Genomic DNA, 20,137 nt, shown 5'->3' with positions numbered 1-20,137 from the left:
CTAACCCTATGCCAAAAGAGCCCAATTCCCAACATTAACTCTAATGTAGCCTACTGCTAGCAATCACATTTGTCAATAACCCCACCATGAAGGGACTATTATGGAACAGTTATATTATTATTTCTTGAATCCACTAAACAAATCAAATAACAACACCTCAGCGGCAAATCATCCTTCTGACCTGCTGATTTAAGTCCCTTGCACTTTGACGTTAGCGAATACTACAGTATAATAGTAGGCTTGTCCTTCTAAACCCACCGATCAAGTCCGTTCTCGGCGGCGATTTGGTCCCCCCGAATTTGCGTATAAATCCGCCCATTCGACCCCCTCAGCGGCGATTTGGTCCCCCGAATAGGCTTCTTCGTACAAACCCGGCGATTCGATCCCCCTCGGCGGCGATTAGGTCCTTGCGAAACGGATATTTGGTCCTAGGATACTATTTCCTAAATTCGAACCCGGAAATAAGGTCCCCCGGAGTCTTTTTCCGGACGGACATTACTTCCTACTACACCGGGAATGTACAGTGTAGGCCTACATGAGGCATAGTCAATATGCTGTATGACAGACCCAGTCTTCACCCTTTGCACTCTGGTGTGCGCAATGTGCGCATTGCATGGGTTAAAGGGATACTACAGTTTGGGGTTAAAAGGCTGCAGGTGTCCAAGTTTGTTTGTTTGTTTGTTTGTTTTTTGTGTGTGTGTTTGTGAGATGAGAAACTTCTTATGAAATATGAAAAAACATAAGGAATTCCATGAGATATAAAAACAAAAAATCCTAATCAAACATGACATGCCACGACTTTCATTACGATCTCTTTTGTTTTACATTGTTTATAGATATCTCACTCATTTCAAAACAATTTTCATCACATAAGCTTTCAATTCCCCGTGCAATTGTATGCTACATAAAATTTTATTCGAGTGGTTTCTGAATATCTCGCAAAATGTTTAAGCTGATGCCTCACCTTAACCAATACTATACTATCCCTTTAACAGCCTTGCGACATTTGATATTTCTTCTTCCGAATGATTGACTATGGAAGGACGAGTCAGCCCAGCTCAGAGTAAACAGGGCATACAGAATCACCTCACTGGGTGGTAGAGCCTTTGCTGTTATGATTAATCATAAATGGCTTCGTGCATTTTATGGAGCTATTGCCCTGAATACAGGTATGGGGACATCATGAAGAATAATGCCTCCGGCACCACTTCGTGGCGGAGGCATAAAAATAAAAATACAGGGATGCCAGAAAGAATGAGAGGGAAGACCTGATGAACATACCTACATAAAGAAACTTTGTACACAAAAGAGCCTGAACTTTGTTTGATACTACCTGGGCCTGATTTCAGGCTTTTGCCAGAAAACTGGCACCCTAGAAAAATGATTTATAAAAATTTACTGATTCTTTAAACTCTGAAACTTTGAATATTTGTGTGTGTGTGTCTGTGGGTGTGTGCGTGCGTGCGTGTGTTGTCTTTTTCATTGAGCATTGGTCTTTGATTGTATGTATTTCTTCTCCTTCCTGCTGGTCAACTTGTGTTTTCCGAGATAAAATGTACACTTTTTGTTGTTGTTGTTGTATGCTTATACATAGTGTTTCACACACTGCATTCTACCACTGGGAATTCCACAGCAGGAAGTCCAGAACAGAAAGTTAGCTTGCAAGGATATAGGTTCCTGAGAAACAAAGAATTGTCCAAAATCCTTTCAGCCTCATGCAAATTTGCAGCTTTTGGAGCTATGGGTCTGCATAAACAAATCAACAAGGTTAGTTTCAGCATCTTGAGAAATATGTATTAAACATATAAGGTATGAATTGTGATGCAAATTTCAACATGCACAAGCCATCTCTGTCCAAAATTTGTATCAAACACTGTCTCTTTACGTGCTTGAGCAATTTTAGCCTGTTTCCTGATTTCCGTACCTGACCTGTACCTGCACTCAATTTAACTTGTAATTCTTCTTTTGTAAATCTGACCTACTGCTTGTAGGAGGGACAGATTGCTAACTTTTCAAGAACATTGATGACTTCCTTTATCAAGATTCTAATCCTTCATACAAATGACCCTCAAACACAGATAAAATGTGCCACACCATGTGACCAAAATAATAAAGATATTCAGTCTCGCCTTGGCTGAGCCATACAGCACCATGGATTAGCACATACACTTGTAAATTATGTATCTATTAATACCATAGCCATCATTGGATACAGTAAAGTTAAAGCTGTCAATGAAGGATGCGTGGCAGGGGTGTAATCCTCATAATCACAGGTACTTGCATTCAACTTATAGAAAGAAGAGCATGCTAAAAAGCTCAATACTGCCATAAGACTGCTCTAATTCATGGTGATACATGCAATTAATGTGAAAAGATAGCGGCGATCATAAGTTGATGAGTAATTTGAGCTCTTTGTAATGTAACTACTCTTCTTTTGAAACTACCCCCTTCCAACTCACATTCTTCACTTGGGCAAACTGGAGATCTAAACTGTTCTTATAATCATTTTATCATTTCAAGGTAGATACGACAAACTTTTAATCTTCTCCTCTGTTTATCAAGTGTGTCGGGTGCAGGGCTAATGAGCGAGCACTCACGTACTACGTCTACGTCATCATCACAATGAATACGCACTTGCATACAGGAATGGCACATGAGCAAACACTTGGAACTCTTTTATTGCCAAAATATGTTTAAAAACATGAAACAAACCAAAACATGTGTCATGGGAATTATACCTAGAACTGAAGCGGTGATAACAAAATGTCTTTTTCAACAAACCAAAAAACAAAAAGAAACAAACAAGAACTCATTTTTCATGTCCCACAAAAGCAAAGCATTAAAGGTCATCTGCTAAGAGTGCAACAGCTGTAAGCTTTAATAGAACCTTGTCATCAAGAGGGTCATACAAATGTCCTTTGTACTCCAAAGCTCTGCCAAGATTCAGCAAAACAGAAAATGGTTGAACACAGATGAGATAAAGTATTTTACAAATACCTAGCTTGCACATATTGCATGTTTATAAATTTATATTGTGCACATATGCTATCTTGTGATGCCATATCTGAAGTGAATACAACTGTCTCTGCCCTTGATTTGCGATGATAAAACTTGTTAGCATAGCAGAACGTGAGCCATAAAAATGGATACAGGCAACTCTACACATTACCTTGCTGCTGTAAGCCAATTTATCTACCACTATGAATGCAAGATGACTAGAAATCTAACAGGACACTTTTAATAGAAGTTGGATTTAGCTCAGGTGGAGTGCACCTTCATTAACCCTTGTGGATATGATGACCTGTTAAATATTACTGTGGATGACTTTTTGCAAAAAACAAACAAACAAACAAACACAAAAACACAAAACAAACACAAACACAAGTAACAAACAGTGTGAAGAATATCATAAAAACAGTTGGCCAAGTTTGCTGACATTTAGTTTTATTTTGCGAGGTGTACCCTAGGGGCCTACAATGTACATCTTTCCTATGTACTGCAGCTCCTTATTCATGATCACTTGCATCAAGGCTCGGCCATCCTAACTATATATCCCAGGGTCTCCTTATTGTATGACCCTGAACATTCCTCCCAACATTTCCAAATTTTGGCTATGCTTCTGGTGAAACAAGGAAATGAATACACTATAGCCAAGACCATCACACTATTTTGTCACTATTTCACCCTAAGCAAGGTGCATAGGTGATTAACATGTGTAAGAAGTCACCTTCTCTCCGACACAAGGCACCTCCCTCATCCTGAACAAGGTACCCTGGGTCAGTCATACCTTGCCTTCTCCCTTCTGAGAAAGATATTTTGGTAAGTTTTCAAAACACGCCTTTAAACACAGCAAGTCAAGGTAACCTTATACTGTCTTGTGACAAACAAGTTACTACAATGAGTTTTAAGTTACCTAATGGCCACGTTTTTCAAGCTTTCACACTCGAGCAGTCACTGTCGCCAGTCAGGCCCTGATACAGGTATACGTGTGTATTACGTAACGTTTTCCCGTGTAATCTGCTTACCGTGGGAGCTGAAGAGAAGTATGCCTATAAGGTTGACTCCGAGCCCAACGCCTCCAACGATGAGAACGAGGGTTGGATTTGTGATGTTCTCGCGTTCGACGAGGCGTTCGACTGCATCCACAAGGATTGTAAAGCACAGAGCAAAGAGAAAGACTGCGTTGACCAAGGCACCCACAACTTCAGCACGTTGCCAGCCGTACGTGTTCTTTGGTGTGTCTCGCTTGGAATACTGCACATAGAAATACAGGTCATAGAACAATGAACAAAAAAATGTAAGCCACGAGCAATATGGTCAAACTAACTTGTTAGAATGATAATTATGAGGGTATAAAAGGAAGGATCCTGAAAATAATTGGTCAATGACACTTAAAATTTTTGTACAAAGTACAATACAAATTTCGGATTCAACAAGAACAAGTATTATGCAGTGCCCAAGTAGGCACATATTGTATTCTGGATCTCATTCAGTTTCATTTATTTTCATAGTCCAGACAAAAATGGTTTTCCGCTCAAGAATTCAATGTCAAGTTTTGACTGCAAACTATTTAAAGTTTCTAAAGAAGGGATGGCACAGGAGGATTTGGGAAGAGTTCATTACAATATCATAATACATCAGTCTTTTCAACACAGCAAAGATGAGAGATTTTTAGTTGGACATACAATAATTGTAGCCATGCAAATTGAAACATGAAAGACATTACCGAAAAGCAATGCAAACATTAGGCGTCAGGGAATTAAGTCACTGACGTTCTTCGCCGTTCTTCGCCCGTTCTGAACGCCCATTGTTCTCCGTATCGCTAAGTCGAACGCGAGATTACGGGGCAATTCGATGCGCAACAAAGGGCTTTTGTTCCGCCGTGCGATTACTCAACGAGGCACTTCTAGAACAGGGCTATTAAGGGGAAGCCTGGAACGCCATTGAACGCGTCAATACGCGATTGAATCTCCGTCATTTATTCTGGGATACACTGACGGAGAAAAGGCTCTCTGGGACAAATAGCCGTTTGCAAAAACAGGACGCAAAAAAGCTTAACATTGTTAATTCACAAGCGTTTTCCCTCTGTTTTCGTGCGTGTATGTTTTCGTTTTGATCGCAGTTTTAGTGACATATGAGTAATGGTATAACAGACATAAGAATTTCAGGAAAACTACTTTCATCTTGACGGTGATTTTGTATATCACGCATGTCCTTGCTTTTACGTTCGAAGGTAAATGACAATAACATTCAGCTCCGGAAGATGTTATCAATATCGAATGATCTATCTGACGTTCGAAAATTAGTAAGAATAATATTCAACTCTGTATCCGATGATCAAATAAATGTCGGTTTTTTATGTTTACTTTTGAAAGTAAATGGCAATAACATTCGGCTCCGGAAAATGCTAAAATAAATGTCAGACGATTGCGTTTACGTTCGGAAGTGAATAGCAGTAATATTCTGCTCCATACGATGCTGAAATAACTGTCGGATGTTTGCTTTTAAAATTCGAAGTGAATAACAGTAACATCAAGCTGCGTTCGACGGTAACATTAATGTTTGACGTTTGCTTTGACGTTCGGAAATGAATAACGATAATATTCAACTCCGTACGATGATGAAGTAAGTGTGTGGTGTTTGCTTTTATGTTCGAAAGTAAATAGGAATAACATTCACCACAAGAAGATGCTGAAATGTCGAATGATCCCTTTGACGTTCGGAATGAATATCAATAATATTCGATTCTGTACGATGATCGAATAAATGTCGGATGATCGTTTTTACTTTCGAAAGTAAATATAGCAATAACATTCATCCCCGGAAGATGCCAAAATAAATGTCAGATGATTGTTTTACGTTTGGAAGTGAATAGCAGTAACATTCTGCTCCATGCGATGCTAAAATAAATGCTAAATATTTGCTATTACATTTCGAAATGAATAACAGTAACATTCAGCTGCGTTTGATGGTAACATAAATGTCTGATGTCTGCCTTGACGTTCAAAAATGAAAAACGGTAACATTCGGCTTCGTAAGATGCTAAAATAATTGTCAGATGATTCATTTCCCTTTCGGAAGTGGACAGCAATAAAATTCGGTTCCGTACGATAATAAAATAAAAATTATAATGTCGATGTTTGCTTTTAAATTTGGAAATGAATAACGGTAATATGCTGCTCAGTTAGATGCTAAAATAAACAGCGGATGATTGCTTCACGTTTGGAAATGAACAAGGATAACATTCAGCTCCGTAATATGCTGAAATGAATGTCGGTTGTTTGCTTTTACATTTGAAAATGATACACGGTAACATTCGGCTCCGTAAGTTGATAAAATACTAATAAATTTTAGATGATTTTGTTCACAATCAGAAATGAATAACGCAGGGCTCGACACTAACGGTGGCCCGGTGGCCCGGGGCCACCAAAAATGAAAGTCGGGCCACCAAATTTCAAAAAAGGGCAAATTTGGTGGCCTGCCTCGGGCCACCAAATTTTTTTGAAAAGTATGTCAGTATTTTTTTTTTTTTTTTGCGCCGGATATTAGCAGTTAAATTTGTTTAAAGGATGGATGAAAAGGACTGAATTAGTGCCTGAGAGTGAGTGTTGCAAGTTTGTTGAAGTTTATTTATGAGTAGATATGTCCAACTTCTAATTCTTACTATCATAAAACTTAAATATTTGACTTTTAATGTTTTTTATTGTTTTTTTCGGGACACCAAATTTTTCTCTCGGGCCACCAAAAATTTGAAATTTAGGATTTTGGTGGCCCCATCGGGCCACCAAACAAAAAAGTTAGTGTCGAGCCATGAATAACGGGTCTTTACCATGGTAAAACAAATTCCAAATGTTTACAAATGTCTGCAAATGCTCCCACTTTTTCATTTCAAGCGTAAGTTTTGACCACCTAAATAGGCATCAACTTTTATGATTTAAATTTTCTTTAAATCTTCTTTCTAGATTTTCTTTTCGGGCCACCAATAAATAAAAATCAATAAAAGTTAGTGTGGAGCCCTGTCTTTGTTCATGTGATTTTTCTTTCCCCATGAAGGGATGAGTGGAACCTTTCCTCGGTTAATTAGATCTTGGAAGATATTCGTCGAAAATTGACTGTTTTTTAGGCGGAAATAGAGATACGATTTAGAATCATCACGCCGCAATGATTCCAATATGTTCTTTGACCGAGGCCGTGTAGCCCGTATGACAGCTAGCAGACAGATCCCCGCGCATAAATATAACCATGAAGTATTTAGTTTATTTTCCTTGAAATTAATTATATGCGAAAAAGTGATATTGCAAAAATGAAGGCGCAAATATTCATATGTGCAAAACAGCAACGACAATTTCGTCAGTGTTCCAAGGCTGTGGCCACAATGAACACCTGTGCGCTTGCGCCTGCTTAATCTTTCCTGATGGAAATACTTCGAGACGTTGAGAAGCGTCCAAGTGTTTGTCACTGTCATATTATTACTAGCCGTGGTCAGACTTGCAAAAGTTGGAGAAGTGTAATCGCGATCTTAAACTTCTCGATCTTTTGCCAGTGTGACTGCGCCTACTAGTATTGTCGTTATTTTTCTTGTCGTTGTTGTTGTTGTTACCGTTAATGTTTTGCTTCAAGAGTCTTGAAATGTTGGATGTTAGTGCGTGAGACAATCGCAAAGTTTAGGCTTTGTTGTTTGTGTGTGTGTGTTTCTTTTCTTTATCATTCGTATTTTTCCCCATTATTAACGAGGACCACTGCACGGTGAAGGCCCACCCGGATATACCGGGCTAGTATCACTGCCTTTAGCGAGCTGCTTGTATGTATGTATGCTTGTTTTTTTTTTTGTGTGTGTGTGTGTGTGTGTGTGTTTTGTTTTTGTTTTTTGTTGTTTTTTTTTTTGGTGTGTGTGTGTGTGTGTTTTTTTTTTTTTTTTTTTTTTTATTTCTAACAGCATCCAGCACCTCTTCTTCATGCAAACGTGCATGACAGGCCGTGATTACTTTGGATGCTGTGTCAGATTTGTAAACTGTCACACACACACACACACACACACACACACAGAGAGAGAGAGAGAGAGAAGAAAAAATGCCTCTGCAGTCCCAGTGCTAATGAGCAATCTTGTATGCTGTGATAATACGGGGTGAACGCAACAAAATATGGCGACACATGTGAGGCCGTATAAAACTTGGAAGCGGTCCGTAACGGGACGCGACGGAAAGCACTATAGTCTATCATAGACCAGACGCAGTGAGAACAACGTCTGATAGATTTCATCACCGGGGCGTGGACTGCAACAAACACCGGGGTGTGGACTGCAACAAACATGCCTAGAATGCGAAACGGGATTGGGGGGGGGGGGGAGGGCGAGGACAGGAGAATGTGTTATTTACCCACGGCGCACTGCGTTTCGGGCAAATGGGGCTGCCGTGGCCGCCGGGAACATGGTGCAAACGCAGCTGTATGTAGCTCAAGAATCTATTCATTGCTTAGAAGGCAATCCGATGTGCGTCGGACGTATAGCAAGGAAGGAAGAATTTAGAAGCATGGATTGAAAGCGGACAATGGGAAACACTAACTTCCGTTTGTGTTGTTCGGGCATAGGTAAATAAAAAAGTTTTAACTACATGAATAGCGCGCATATTATTCGGGCAATCAATATGCAACGTGGCATTAGAAAATACAAACAAACAAACAAATAAACAAACACACACGCGCGCGCAAGCAAAGAACAACTACAAACAGAGAATGTTCAATAGCCTTGCAAGAAGTTGGGAAACTTGAGGTACAACATCCAATGGGAATTGTGAAAAATGTATGCATATAAATATATATATATATATATATATACTTGTATACTTATAGGAAATATATATATATATATATATATATATATATATATATTTATATACGTTTATATATATATATTGTATATATATGTATATATGTATATAAATATATATATATATATATATATATATATATATATATATTTATATGTATATTTATATTTTCCTGTATATATATTTGTATGAAAATGCTCATCTCGAATGTCAAGAATACCACTTTTTTTAATGTATCTTTTTTTTTTGTTGTTGTTGACGAGTCTGATTTTAAACAAAATGTTGTACACTTTAATAATGTATGTGTATGTGTGTTTGTGCATGTGTGTGTATGGGTGTGTATGTGCCTGTGTACTGGTTTATTTATGTTTTATACGTGGTTAAAAGTGGGTGTGTGTCAGACATAACATTAACTATGCACACGAACTCGTACACGACAGTCTAGACAAACATATCAAGTATAGTCATCTTATTTTATTCATAATTATTGTATGCGGTCAGCATTAATTATATGAACATAATTGCACACGAAGCACCATACTATGACTTCATAATTAAGTACTATTCAACGCACAACATATTTTCTTATGCTGTTTGAAACTCGCGTCAGTCGAAATGCTACGCCAGAATTAGTAAAGCGCATGTATTTCAATATCAACTCCCCCCCCCCCCCCCCGTAAACTGTGCGAAGCAAAATGGCAACATCGTGGCGTTGGCGACAGAGACAGCGTCACATTATCTCAGTTGGCGAAAATATATTGAGATTAGAGCGATGTTGTGTCAAACTGAAAACACTGACTGATTCTATAAAATTATATGTAGGAAAAGTAATCCATTTGGCAATTACACATGAAACCAGGCGCGTATATTTTATGTACCAACAAATTTACTAAAGAAAACCAATTTGCTTGGGTAGCTTCGTGTAGTTACGAAGCTATGAATGCTACATTGTAATATATATGACTGACGGCTGCTTAATAAAATCCATTGAAGTTACGCATTATGTACAAGATGGGTTTTCCACATAACGTCTACGTGAGGACAAGTAAAGTACAGTACAGTACAGCAGTATAGTCATCCGTCAAGCCACAATCCCTACTGTCTCCCAAGCTTGAAAGCACTCTTCCTGCACTTGGCATTCACCGCGTCCCTGAGCTCAGTTGAGAACTTGGTTCCGGTTGTCTGTCCAGGAAACTGTAGCTCAGCCTGAATGAGGAGTCCACGAAACGCCACATTTTTTCTCAACGCCTCCTTCGTCTTCCATTCCTTCCCATTGTACACGGCGCCACCATGAAAGTTGCTACGGGCGAGTTCTTCGGCTGAAATTACCTTGTCCAGCAGCTTGACGATGAGCTCCTTCGGCCCCGATGATAAATCATACGCATGATCGTACACGTCCTTGTCAATGACGACGGCAGCGTCATCTGTCCCTAACATCACCTTTCCGTGTGGCAGCATGGCGTGATATTCCGGGGCAGTCTTCACTGGAGGCAGCTCCTTCTCCCTCCTGAGCTCATCAAGCTGGCGCTCTAGTTCATAGTTCTTCCTCATAAGTTCCCGGTTCTCTGCATTGAGTCTCCTGTTGTCCTCCATCACCAGTGTGAGCATTCGTAGCGCGGAGGAGGATGTTCCGTTCATTCGGGCGTCTTCGCGGGAGGAGGAGGTTGCGTCTTCTACGATTTCATCGCTGGCTTCGGGGGATAGCGGGGCTGCGCTGTCAGGAACGTCTTCCGCGGCTTCTGGGGATAGCGGGGCTGGGCTGCCGGGTACATCTTCCGCAGCTTCGGGGGATGACGGGGTGGCGTCTTCGGGTTCATCGTCCGCATCTTCGAGGGAGAATGAATCGTCGGCTGTGGAGATGACCGGGCTGTCGGGATCTTCAGTGAATGATGAACTGGCGTCCGTCGGATCCGCGCGGAAGACCAACGACTCCTCGAAGTCATCAACTGAGCTATTGTCGGAGTTGTCTGGAACGGTGATAGGCGCGGCGTGGATCAGGCTGGCCCTTTCATGGCGTGGGACAGAGTCTGCACGGGGAAGCTTGCGGCATGTGGCAGCATTTCGGCTACGAATGAAACGGTGGTGCTGAACTGCAGTTCGCTGTGGTCTCTCTGTAGAGCAAACAAACAACAACAAAAACTTAAGTTAGGTGCACATCGAACAAGTAAAGACATCACAAAATTGTAGCACTCTAACAAATACAAACGGTAAGTACAATTTTCATGCTGTAAACGTTTTGAAGTGCATTCAGTTTTGCATTTACATGACGTGAGTAAATGACTACTGTGTAGGTACGGAGGCACATAAGTTGTATACTGTTAGAAATAGTTAACATGTTCTTGACATCATTCAAAGCGTTAACGTTTACCATTGGGAATTGCAATCAGAAACGTAGTTAAGAATAGGACGACATAGAATAAATGGTATACTTACGCAGACCGATAATTCGCGCCCTGAATCGTCCTCGTTTGTAGGTGACTGGGACCTCCATGCCGATGTCGAGATCGCCAAGTTGTTTGACTCTGCTTCGAGGTACTGTTTCCCTCACGCCTTTCCACTTCGACACCAACCACTCGACGGTAACCTGTGCACCAGACATGTTGAACTAGCACTGAATGTAACACTACGCACTATAAAGGCTGTAACGATGTTTCGAGCTCGGAGTAGAATTGAAAATCTGAAACATGTCAGATCGTACTTTGCTTATTATAGCCAGGAAAAGCGCGATCTCGATTACAGACTATCAGCCAATCACAACTCCACGGACTTCAATGACCAATGAGCATCGCGACTTCAGCGACCAATACGTGCCGCGTATTAAAGTTGTCCTTTGACACACGTCTTTTGAATTGTTACGCAACCAGGCACTACGCTCATAATCAACGTGCTGATTACCCTTGCTTCCAAAGATCCATTCACAACGCAAGGTCTCTATTGTTTAGTGCGACGTCTCTGGCTTCTCTTTATTCTGAAGATATGGCATATCGATTTTCGTTCAATCACGTTGATAAACAGTTTGGAAAACTTTAGGCACTTAATTAACAAAGGCACAAACTTTGACATGACACGCCGTCTGGCCAGCGTATGTCTGAAGTAATGTCAGGGAACAACTCCGATGTACTATGAAATGTACTATGAAATATATCTGTGCATCACATCAATATTAATTGTTAATTATGCATCTATCCTATTAGTATGTTAATTTTCATTGAGCTACTAATATTATTACAGGGTTAAACAGACTTTTAGGGTTGTCTCTAGAATCTAAATGTTTGCTTTATTTCAAAGCTGTAACATCACAACGTTATAAAAATCTCGAGCACTATATACACATGATTTATGAATCTCTTTGATTTCCTTCATGTTGTTTGATATTTATATGACATGAAGTAGGCTCGACCTTGTATGTGATAGGTGCTGACCTGTAAAAGGGTCGAAGGCTTGGCAGCAATAAAAGACAAAGTGACTGTATTGCAACGTTTGTTAGCAGCTTTTTCTTCCTCGTCACAACTATATAAGCTATATATACACTCAACCTAATATGTGATGCGCTCTATCGAAATGAGTCACAAGTCGCAGAAAATGAAATTTAAGTTACACCAGTATCTGAATTCTACAGACTCTAAGCTTTCAATGATGCATACATAATACAGCCCATTTCCACATCTCGAGAAATCTTCAAAATTAAAATAAACTACTATAATAGTAGGAGACATGACCATATATCTCCTGTTCTCCGCTCACTCCATTGGCTTCCAGTCCATTCCCGTATTACTTTCAAGATTCTACTTCTGACGTACAAAATCACACGTAATCTTGCACCCATATATCTTCAAAACCTAGTCTCTCTCCGCTCCTCCTCTTCTGCCAGACCCCTCCGTTCATCTTCCTCTCTCCAATTACTTCATGGCCCACGTACAAAAACTCGTTATGGTGACCGAGCCTTCTCTTCCATTGCTCCCACTCTTTGGAATAGACTCCCTCTTTATATTCAGAATGCCTCATCTGTCGAATCATTTAAAATTCTTCTCAAAACTCACCTGTTTAATCAGTTGTATTTTTTTTTTTTCTGGAGGCGCACACAATTAGCAATTATTGTACCATTGTATCACATGTATTTTTCTTTTCTTTTCTTTTCTTTCTTCTTCTTTTGTTAGTGTTAACGCTGATTTTGTTAATGTTGTTGTGTTTTCTAGTCTATTTGCATGAGTAGCAAAAGTGCGCTTAGAAACGTCAGTATGAAGCGCCATATAAATGCAATTATTATTATTATTATTATTATTATTATTATTATTATTATTATTATTATTATTATTAATGATGTCAGTCCGTTTTATTAAAAAAAAAAGAAGAAAGATAAAACAGCTCTCAAAAATCAAATTACGTTAAAGTTTACAACGTGTTCCTTTCCAGGACGAAACAATAGCAGTCCTGCTTAGGGCACGCACTACCATACAAGGCGACACCGTGGGTGGAAGATGATTATCCAATCACAGGACAGGGCTATTTAATTAACGATTCTGACCAATACGACAGCCCGAATGTAAACTTCAGTGCTTTTGTGTCCGTGCCGCTGTACAAATGAGTCGGTATGCGTTGTTTGTCGGTAGCGGTGTAGTTTGAAGCAAGTTTTAAACTCACAAACAATAGGAAACAGAAAAAAAAAAAGAAAATGGCACGAAGAGCGTATCGTTACGAAAGTCTCTTTTCCCGAGAGCGTTAATCACTTCTTTTCTCCTCCCATGTTGTCGATGGAAACTAAAGAGGATGCTTTTAGCAAGGTCCAATGCCTAAATAGGACTTGAGGAACCCATTCTGTAGACGGGGGTCCAAAAGTCATAATCGTCAGAGAAAGTCAATTGGATGAATTACCGATAGTCGCCTGTCGAGATCGTGCTCTCTCGTGAATTTGCATTTTTCCTGCATATACGTATAGATAGACTGGGGGGGAAAAAATTGTAGGCCTTACTCATGGCGTTTTGAATTTGCGAACGTAATGGGAATAGAATTTACCTTCTGTTCTAACTTTTGGATAAACGAACCATCAGAAACGAACCTCATTTCTTAACGAACCTTCAACACAGAAAACGATATTTCAGTGTGTGACTATAGCGTACCTTCACAATAATTAATTGTAACCACCCCGCAAAAAGGGCTTTATATCGATGTAATACATTGTCAAGAGTGATAAAAGGCCTGTTTCTGTTTCGCACTATGTCTCAATGTTTATCTATAAGGATGTGTCTCACTTTTTTTTTAATGATTAAATGTATGCCATTCAAACATTTTTTTTTTTTTTTTTGCGTGCTTGAAAAAGAAGCTAAAATTCAGGCAAGGACACGAGTTTTCCTCAAAATAAGAGAGGGAGGTTTAGAAATACCCTCATTCCCGATTGTCCTATAATTACTTCTAGGCCCAAGAATTGTGTCCATTTCGTATACTTGCAGGAGACAATAAGATGAAGTCTACCAATATTATGCACTATATTAATTTTAACAGTCGCCGTATTTTCGTGGTCAAAATGAGATAACGGACAGGTGACCTCTTAAATGAAATGCTTGATATTATAATAACCTTTATAATTAAAAGACTCGCAAATTCAAAGTGTCAAACAGTATACTAAAACATTATTTTGTATTTCCAAAACATATTGAATGTGTTATGTGTTAGCATTTAATTACATCCATTTGCCTTTCATTTTCCGTTTGTATGAATAAAAAAAAAAACGCACAAAAGTGCAACCAAGTATTACCAAATACAGTGAAATGCGAGAAAGATTCTTTTTATTCTTCCTCTTCTATAATTATCTTCATTATTATTATTATTATTATTATTATTATTATTATTATTATTGTTATTATTATTATTATAATCATTATTATTATTATTATTATTATTATTATTATTATTATTATCATTATTATTATTATCATTATTATCATTATTGTGTTTCCTTCCCTCCTCGATGAAAATTTTGTCGGGTTTGCGCTAAAGTTACTTACAATGTATTTGGAAACGCTATAAAAACCACGGGAAATGCCTACTATCAAGAGATGACCCATACATACTAGTACATGAAACGCGCACATTCTGTACACGCTGTAATATGGAACTGTTCGTTTGTTTCCTTTATTTTTCGAATTACCTTAGTCGTGGTCGAGGAGAAAGAAAAGAAAAGCAAAGTGTATCATTCTGTATGTTATCAGATCCAGATGAATGCGATAAGGGTGTATTCCCGCCTTTATTACGTCAATGATTTCTGCTATCAATGGCGAAGAAAGAGTTGTGGTTGCTTGATTCTCCATGCACCCCCTGAGAGCTGCAGGAAGCTCACCTTTCATTGTTCAAGCAGAGAGGTGGGATTTCCCACCTTCCTGGTTCAAGGCTTTGTTGTGCGTGGTTTACTCGGATACAAGGCATGAACAGCGTGGTCCGAGTTCTTTCATTCACAATGCACCTTTCAATGGGCAATAATCGCTGATATTTCGCAAAGTTGTTGATACATTTTTCTTTTGTTTCAAAGACTTGACCTCTCAACTGTCAGTACACGTTCTACATGACAAACAGCTGCTATCCTTCCAACATTCTTATTACAAAAAAAAAAAAAAAAAATGAAGTACACTCTGCGGAGCCAGACAACTTTCTTTCTCTTTATCAAATAGGTGCTTCTAAAAATGCTCATATATAACAAGGGTTAAACTATCCTAAGAGCAGAACACGCGCTTAAGATGGAAATTATTGTTTGTTTTCCGATTTCTCCTCCAGCTGGCTTGACCCAGCCATCCTAGCAGGACGATGAGTCATTGAACTAGAAAATTACACAGTACGGAGGAATTAGTGAATTATTACACGAATTGTCGTCTTTTCGTAAACGAAATTAAACAACTTCTTTTATCTCCAAAGATGAACTTTGAACAACCCGTCACAATATACCACGGAACAGTGATGATTATTATTTGAATGAATTTATTATAACGAGGCCAGTAACCGCTGTAAAAATACACACGCGGAGAGGTTGCAAGTTCGATACATCATGCAGTGTATAAGCTCAGTTATAAACTTTAAAGTTGTGGTGCGTGTATTATTTCAAACGCACCTAGCTGGTCAGCTCACCAGTATTGCGCAACTCTATAAAAGCCCTCGCCGCCACCGCCGTGCGCACCATGCTTTTTGTCTTTAACGGGGTCAAGAGCAAAAGCAATGGTTCAATAGCAAACGACCTAGCAACGGAGGCGGAATCTTAATCGAGCAAGAACAACAGAAGAGAAAACGCAACGCCATGACGAAGGTTGGGAAAAAAACTGTAACCGAAAAACCTGTTTCAGAAAAAAACAAAACAAAACAAACGCAGGGACACGTTTTACTCATGTTTTTTAAGACTTAAATTTTCTGTTAAGATCTAGGGAAAAAATCTCATGCCTATTGAAAGTATAATGTTATAAACAGAGCGATATTCCGACTTTCCGTAAAAGGTTATTATTATATTTCTACAGGCAATCTATTTCTTTATGCACTCGTCTATCTCATTTATCTATCAAGGATCACGAATACCTCAATTTTTTTTTTTTTTTTGATAATCTCTGACTGCAGTTTATTTTCTACACCTCGATGTGAATGTGCTGTTTCTTCGTGTTTGCTGTAATATTGGGCGAGGCAGAACAATTTCACGAGATCTGCGGAAGCACAGTTCTTCGAACTGGAAAACTGTTAATTAATGAAAATTCAACGTATATTATACCAAATAAATCAAAGAATGAACGTGTTAATTCTCCTTGCCTGTTAGGATATTTTCATCGCGCAGGCGTTCAGTGGTTTAGCCCACTATGCAGGCTTCCATAGGTTTTACGCTATAGCATATCGTTTTTGTTTTTGTCTTTGTTTATGTTTTGTATTTCGCAGGTCCGCATTAATAAGCATTTCGGAAAAGAAAAACAAAACAAAAAACAGCACATCCAAATTGTGAAACTCTGCCTTTTATTCCGTCCCAGGTCTACGCCTCCCATTAAATCGTACGGCGAAATGTGAAGTGTATACGAAAAACTAAAATTAGTGTTTACCTATGTTTTATGTAGCTTTTGGCCATCCGTTCGCATAAAATATCCAATGTGTGTGTGTGTGTGTGTGTGTGTGTGTGTGTGACCATTTTTGAGTTGTGAATTGAAATGTACAAAAACTCGAATACTAGCAACTTCCACTGTCGTCAATACGCGTAATCTCGTGTTCACTGTAGGACCCTATTCATTGCATTCATACCTGACCCTCATCGAACTGTTATTGTTGACTAATAACCATTATAGCTTGCGTTGTGCTTAACGGTGTTTCATGAAACAAGATAGAAACTGCCCATTTATATAAAAGTTAATCCACCCTCAAAAACAGGTATGCTCACGGTCACTTTACGCTACACAATATGTCGTCCAAACACGCACACACACACACACACACACAGCTATAATTATGTATACGTATCGTGCGAGAAGAAGAGCATTCTCGCACTGAATAATAATGAAGGAGCTACACTGGTGGTGTACACAGTCGCGGCCCCTTTCCGCTCTCTCTCTCTCTCTCTGTACATTATATATATATATATATATATATATATATATATATATATAATAGTATAATACTTATATATATAATACGTACATAGATACAGAGAAGTATCACTATCAGAAAAATAAGAGCATTCAGCATTTTCAAGTCTTTAATCTTCTTTATTCCGGTATATTTTACACTGGTATGGTAAAAAGTTCGCCATCATAAAGTGATGCTAATACATTACACTGAATTACCTCGGCATACCCAGAATCTGGCCACATTGTACAGAATAGCGTGACATCTAAGAATCCAGTTTTGCATATGTTAAATCAATGCCATAATTTTAGGTCGTATGTACAGTATTTATCAAATTATGCAGGGAAGCATTTTGTATACGTAGTACATGCAAAATTGTTGACGAAGAGTTATCAACGCAGTGCATAGATGATCATTGGCATTGATATTTTTAGTTGAAAGCAACATCACAATTAAAACTGGAATTCCTAATCTTGCAGTTATTCAAGTATGAATGAAAACGAAGGCTGATATTACACGTATTTTATTTCCATCATGTAGTAAATCAAAAGGCTTGATGCCCCTTCAAGATCTGACAACCTGACGATTGCACTGCGATTACACCGAAATAAGTAATGACTTGTGAAATACAAATAAGATTTAGACGAGTCATTGCAACTATGTCATCTTTTATCTAACTCTTCGATGGCCCTTGATGATCGCTGCCACGCGATTGCCATATGATTCAGTACCAGTAACAGTTTGACGACTAATGTTACTCCCTGTGCACCTTCTGTCGATGATCCCCCATGTCCTTCTGGCTAGTAAACACATACCGGCATCCATCGCGTTGGCATCTTCCAAGTCCTTTCATCTGGAACTGAGGCATATGTTCACAAGGAGCAGCGGAGTTGGGGGTGGCAATGACCTCGAGAAACGTAGCGAAGTGTCCCGGGAAGTCCTCTGATGGCTTCGGCGTAGGGAAATTACGCAGGAGTTGCATGTCATCCGAAGAGAGTAGAGGGGGGTTGTTCCGGCAATGCTCACAGTTTCGTTCATCACACTTGGTGAAGATCACCATGCCTATCCTCTTGTCCATATGCTGCGCCATGAAAGAGTACTCGTGAGATAGGTCACTTTGTCGAAGCCGCCTCCCCGAGCCGTTGATGACTTCTTTCACTGTGGCAAAGTCCTCGCCATAGGGTTGCGGTGGTGCTCCACTGGGCTCTACCACCACAGTGATGTCCTTCCCAGCAAACTGCACATTCCTCCAGTAGCTGTCCTTGATTCGCGACATTGCTGCATCGAAAACCGCATTCTCTTTCGCGAGTTTTTCTTCCGCTGAAAGCCTCTGGCGATGTGGTGGACATGTCTCTCCCGGCAGCGTAGCTGGCAAGTACACTCCCGTCAGAGCGCGAGTACATGGCGCCCAAACGTGCTCTATTGGGTTCAGAGCCGAGTCACCCGATGCGTATGAAGTCACTACCATGGCGTCCAGGTTCATGTGGTGAAAAAAGCGGGAGTAGAAAAACTGGTTGACCGCGTGATTCGGGTTGAAATCCGGGCCGCCGTCCACGAGGAGAACAAGAGCCCGCTTCCCGCTGGCAACTTGGTCGGCGACCCTCAGGTGGCGTGCCATGTCGCTCATATGCGATGCAACGTTGTTCGCAGAGTGGGGGCTTCGTAGGATGACTGTAGCTCTGCTCTTTTCAGGCATTCTGTAAGGCGCAAACATAATGAGAGAAAAAGAGGAAAGAAAAGTTATTGAACAAAGTAGAATTGACATTAAAAAAAGTTCATGTACATGTATCATATATCTCATCAATAATATCAATATGAATATATGCATACATTATACCCCGCCAAGAAGGAGCACCCTTCTCCCATATTCTGAAGAAAATGCCTCTAGGAGTGTATGCACATTATCGATAATAACAATAATGTCTGAACGAGAAAATCAATAGCAAAAATACACACAACAATTTCATTATAGCGTTTGTAGGGCTTTTTTTACACGTTCCACATGAAATAAATCAGACACTGTTGCACGTATTTTGCATCATGTAGGTCACGAGATCATGTTCAAATCAGAAATAAATGTATTGGCGAAGATGCAACGTATCATACGATGAAGAGCGCATTTTGTTTTCGTTTCAAACAATAGTTAATTCAATTCCATCATCCATCCTTGATTACAATTGAAAAATTCAGTTACTTTTGCTAGCTGTGTGACATTTTAAATATATTACAAAGTATTCTGTAAAATTTAACTTACTTGAATCGATCTCGCCCAAGATGGTCCTTCGTTGTCACCGGTACTTGGTGTGGTTCCAGCTCCAAGTATCCTGCTGGCGTTATCAGGTACCCGGGGTTTGGGAAGTCGTGATCGTTGTACACTGGACAGTCGTTCGTCGGGAAGAGGCGGTTGATCTCTATGCGCCTGTCGACGGCCAAGGTTTCGTCGCCTACTCTGATTTTGTTCTTATTGTCCGCAGAATACAGAAGTGCTCTCTGTCCAAGTTTCGCTGCCATCTCTAGGGTGTAGCGCACGCGCGTTGAACAGAAGTGGCTGTTGTCGTTAGGTTTTCGGGCCGAGTTGTCTTTTCTTGGAACGCGAGCTTGGATGAGCCCCTTGTACGATGCCGCCGAACGGGTGCCCTTGTTCGGAGGCTGCATCATCCGGGCGATAGTTCGACGACCTGAAGAGAGACAAACATGAAAAATAACATTTAGTTGACATATAATATATAATTATGTAA

General features: G+C 39.7%; 2 protein-coding genes across 2 annotated transcripts in view; both read right to left on the bottom strand.

The window, feature by feature from the left end:
• LOC140242896 (uncharacterized) overlaps nt 1-20,137 on the bottom strand; it is a 101,717-nt gene that overhangs the window by 23,661 nt on the left and 57,919 nt on the right. The window contains exon 3 of the mRNA XM_072322642.1: nt 4,026-4,254. Coding sequence (XP_072178743.1) covers nt 4,026-4,254 — 229 coding nt within the window. The remainder of the gene's footprint in view (nt 1-4,025; nt 4,255-20,137) is intronic.
• LOC140243026 (uncharacterized) lies at nt 17,576-20,057 on the bottom strand. The gene is made up of 2 exons (XM_072322765.1): nt 19,654-20,057; nt 17,576-19,096 (listed from the first exon to the last, which is right to left on the bottom strand). Exons 1-2 carry the CDS (start codon nt 20,055-20,057, stop codon nt 18,154-18,156), a joined length of 1,347 nt encoding a protein of 448 aa, XP_072178866.1. The 3' UTR covers nt 17,576-18,153.

The sequence above is a fragment of the Diadema setosum genome, chromosome 19 (assembly GCF_964275005.1).
Source record: "Diadema setosum chromosome 19, eeDiaSeto1, whole genome shotgun sequence".
NCBI classification, from domain to species: Eukaryota; Metazoa; Echinodermata; class Echinoidea; order Diadematoida; family Diadematidae; genus Diadema; species Diadema setosum.
This window is presented reverse-complemented; position numbering and strand designations above follow the sequence as displayed.

Bases quoted from the DNA above. Each gene is read 5' to 3' on its own strand.
- LOC140243026 (XM_072322765.1), bottom strand. From the start codon at position 20,057: ATGATGCAGCCTCCGAACAAGGGCACCCGTTCGGCGGCATCGTACAAG. The intron at 19,097-19,653 runs GTAAGTTAAATT...TGCGCCTTACAG, and splicing joins CTTGGGCGAGATCGATTCAA to AATGCCTGAAAAGAGCAGAG.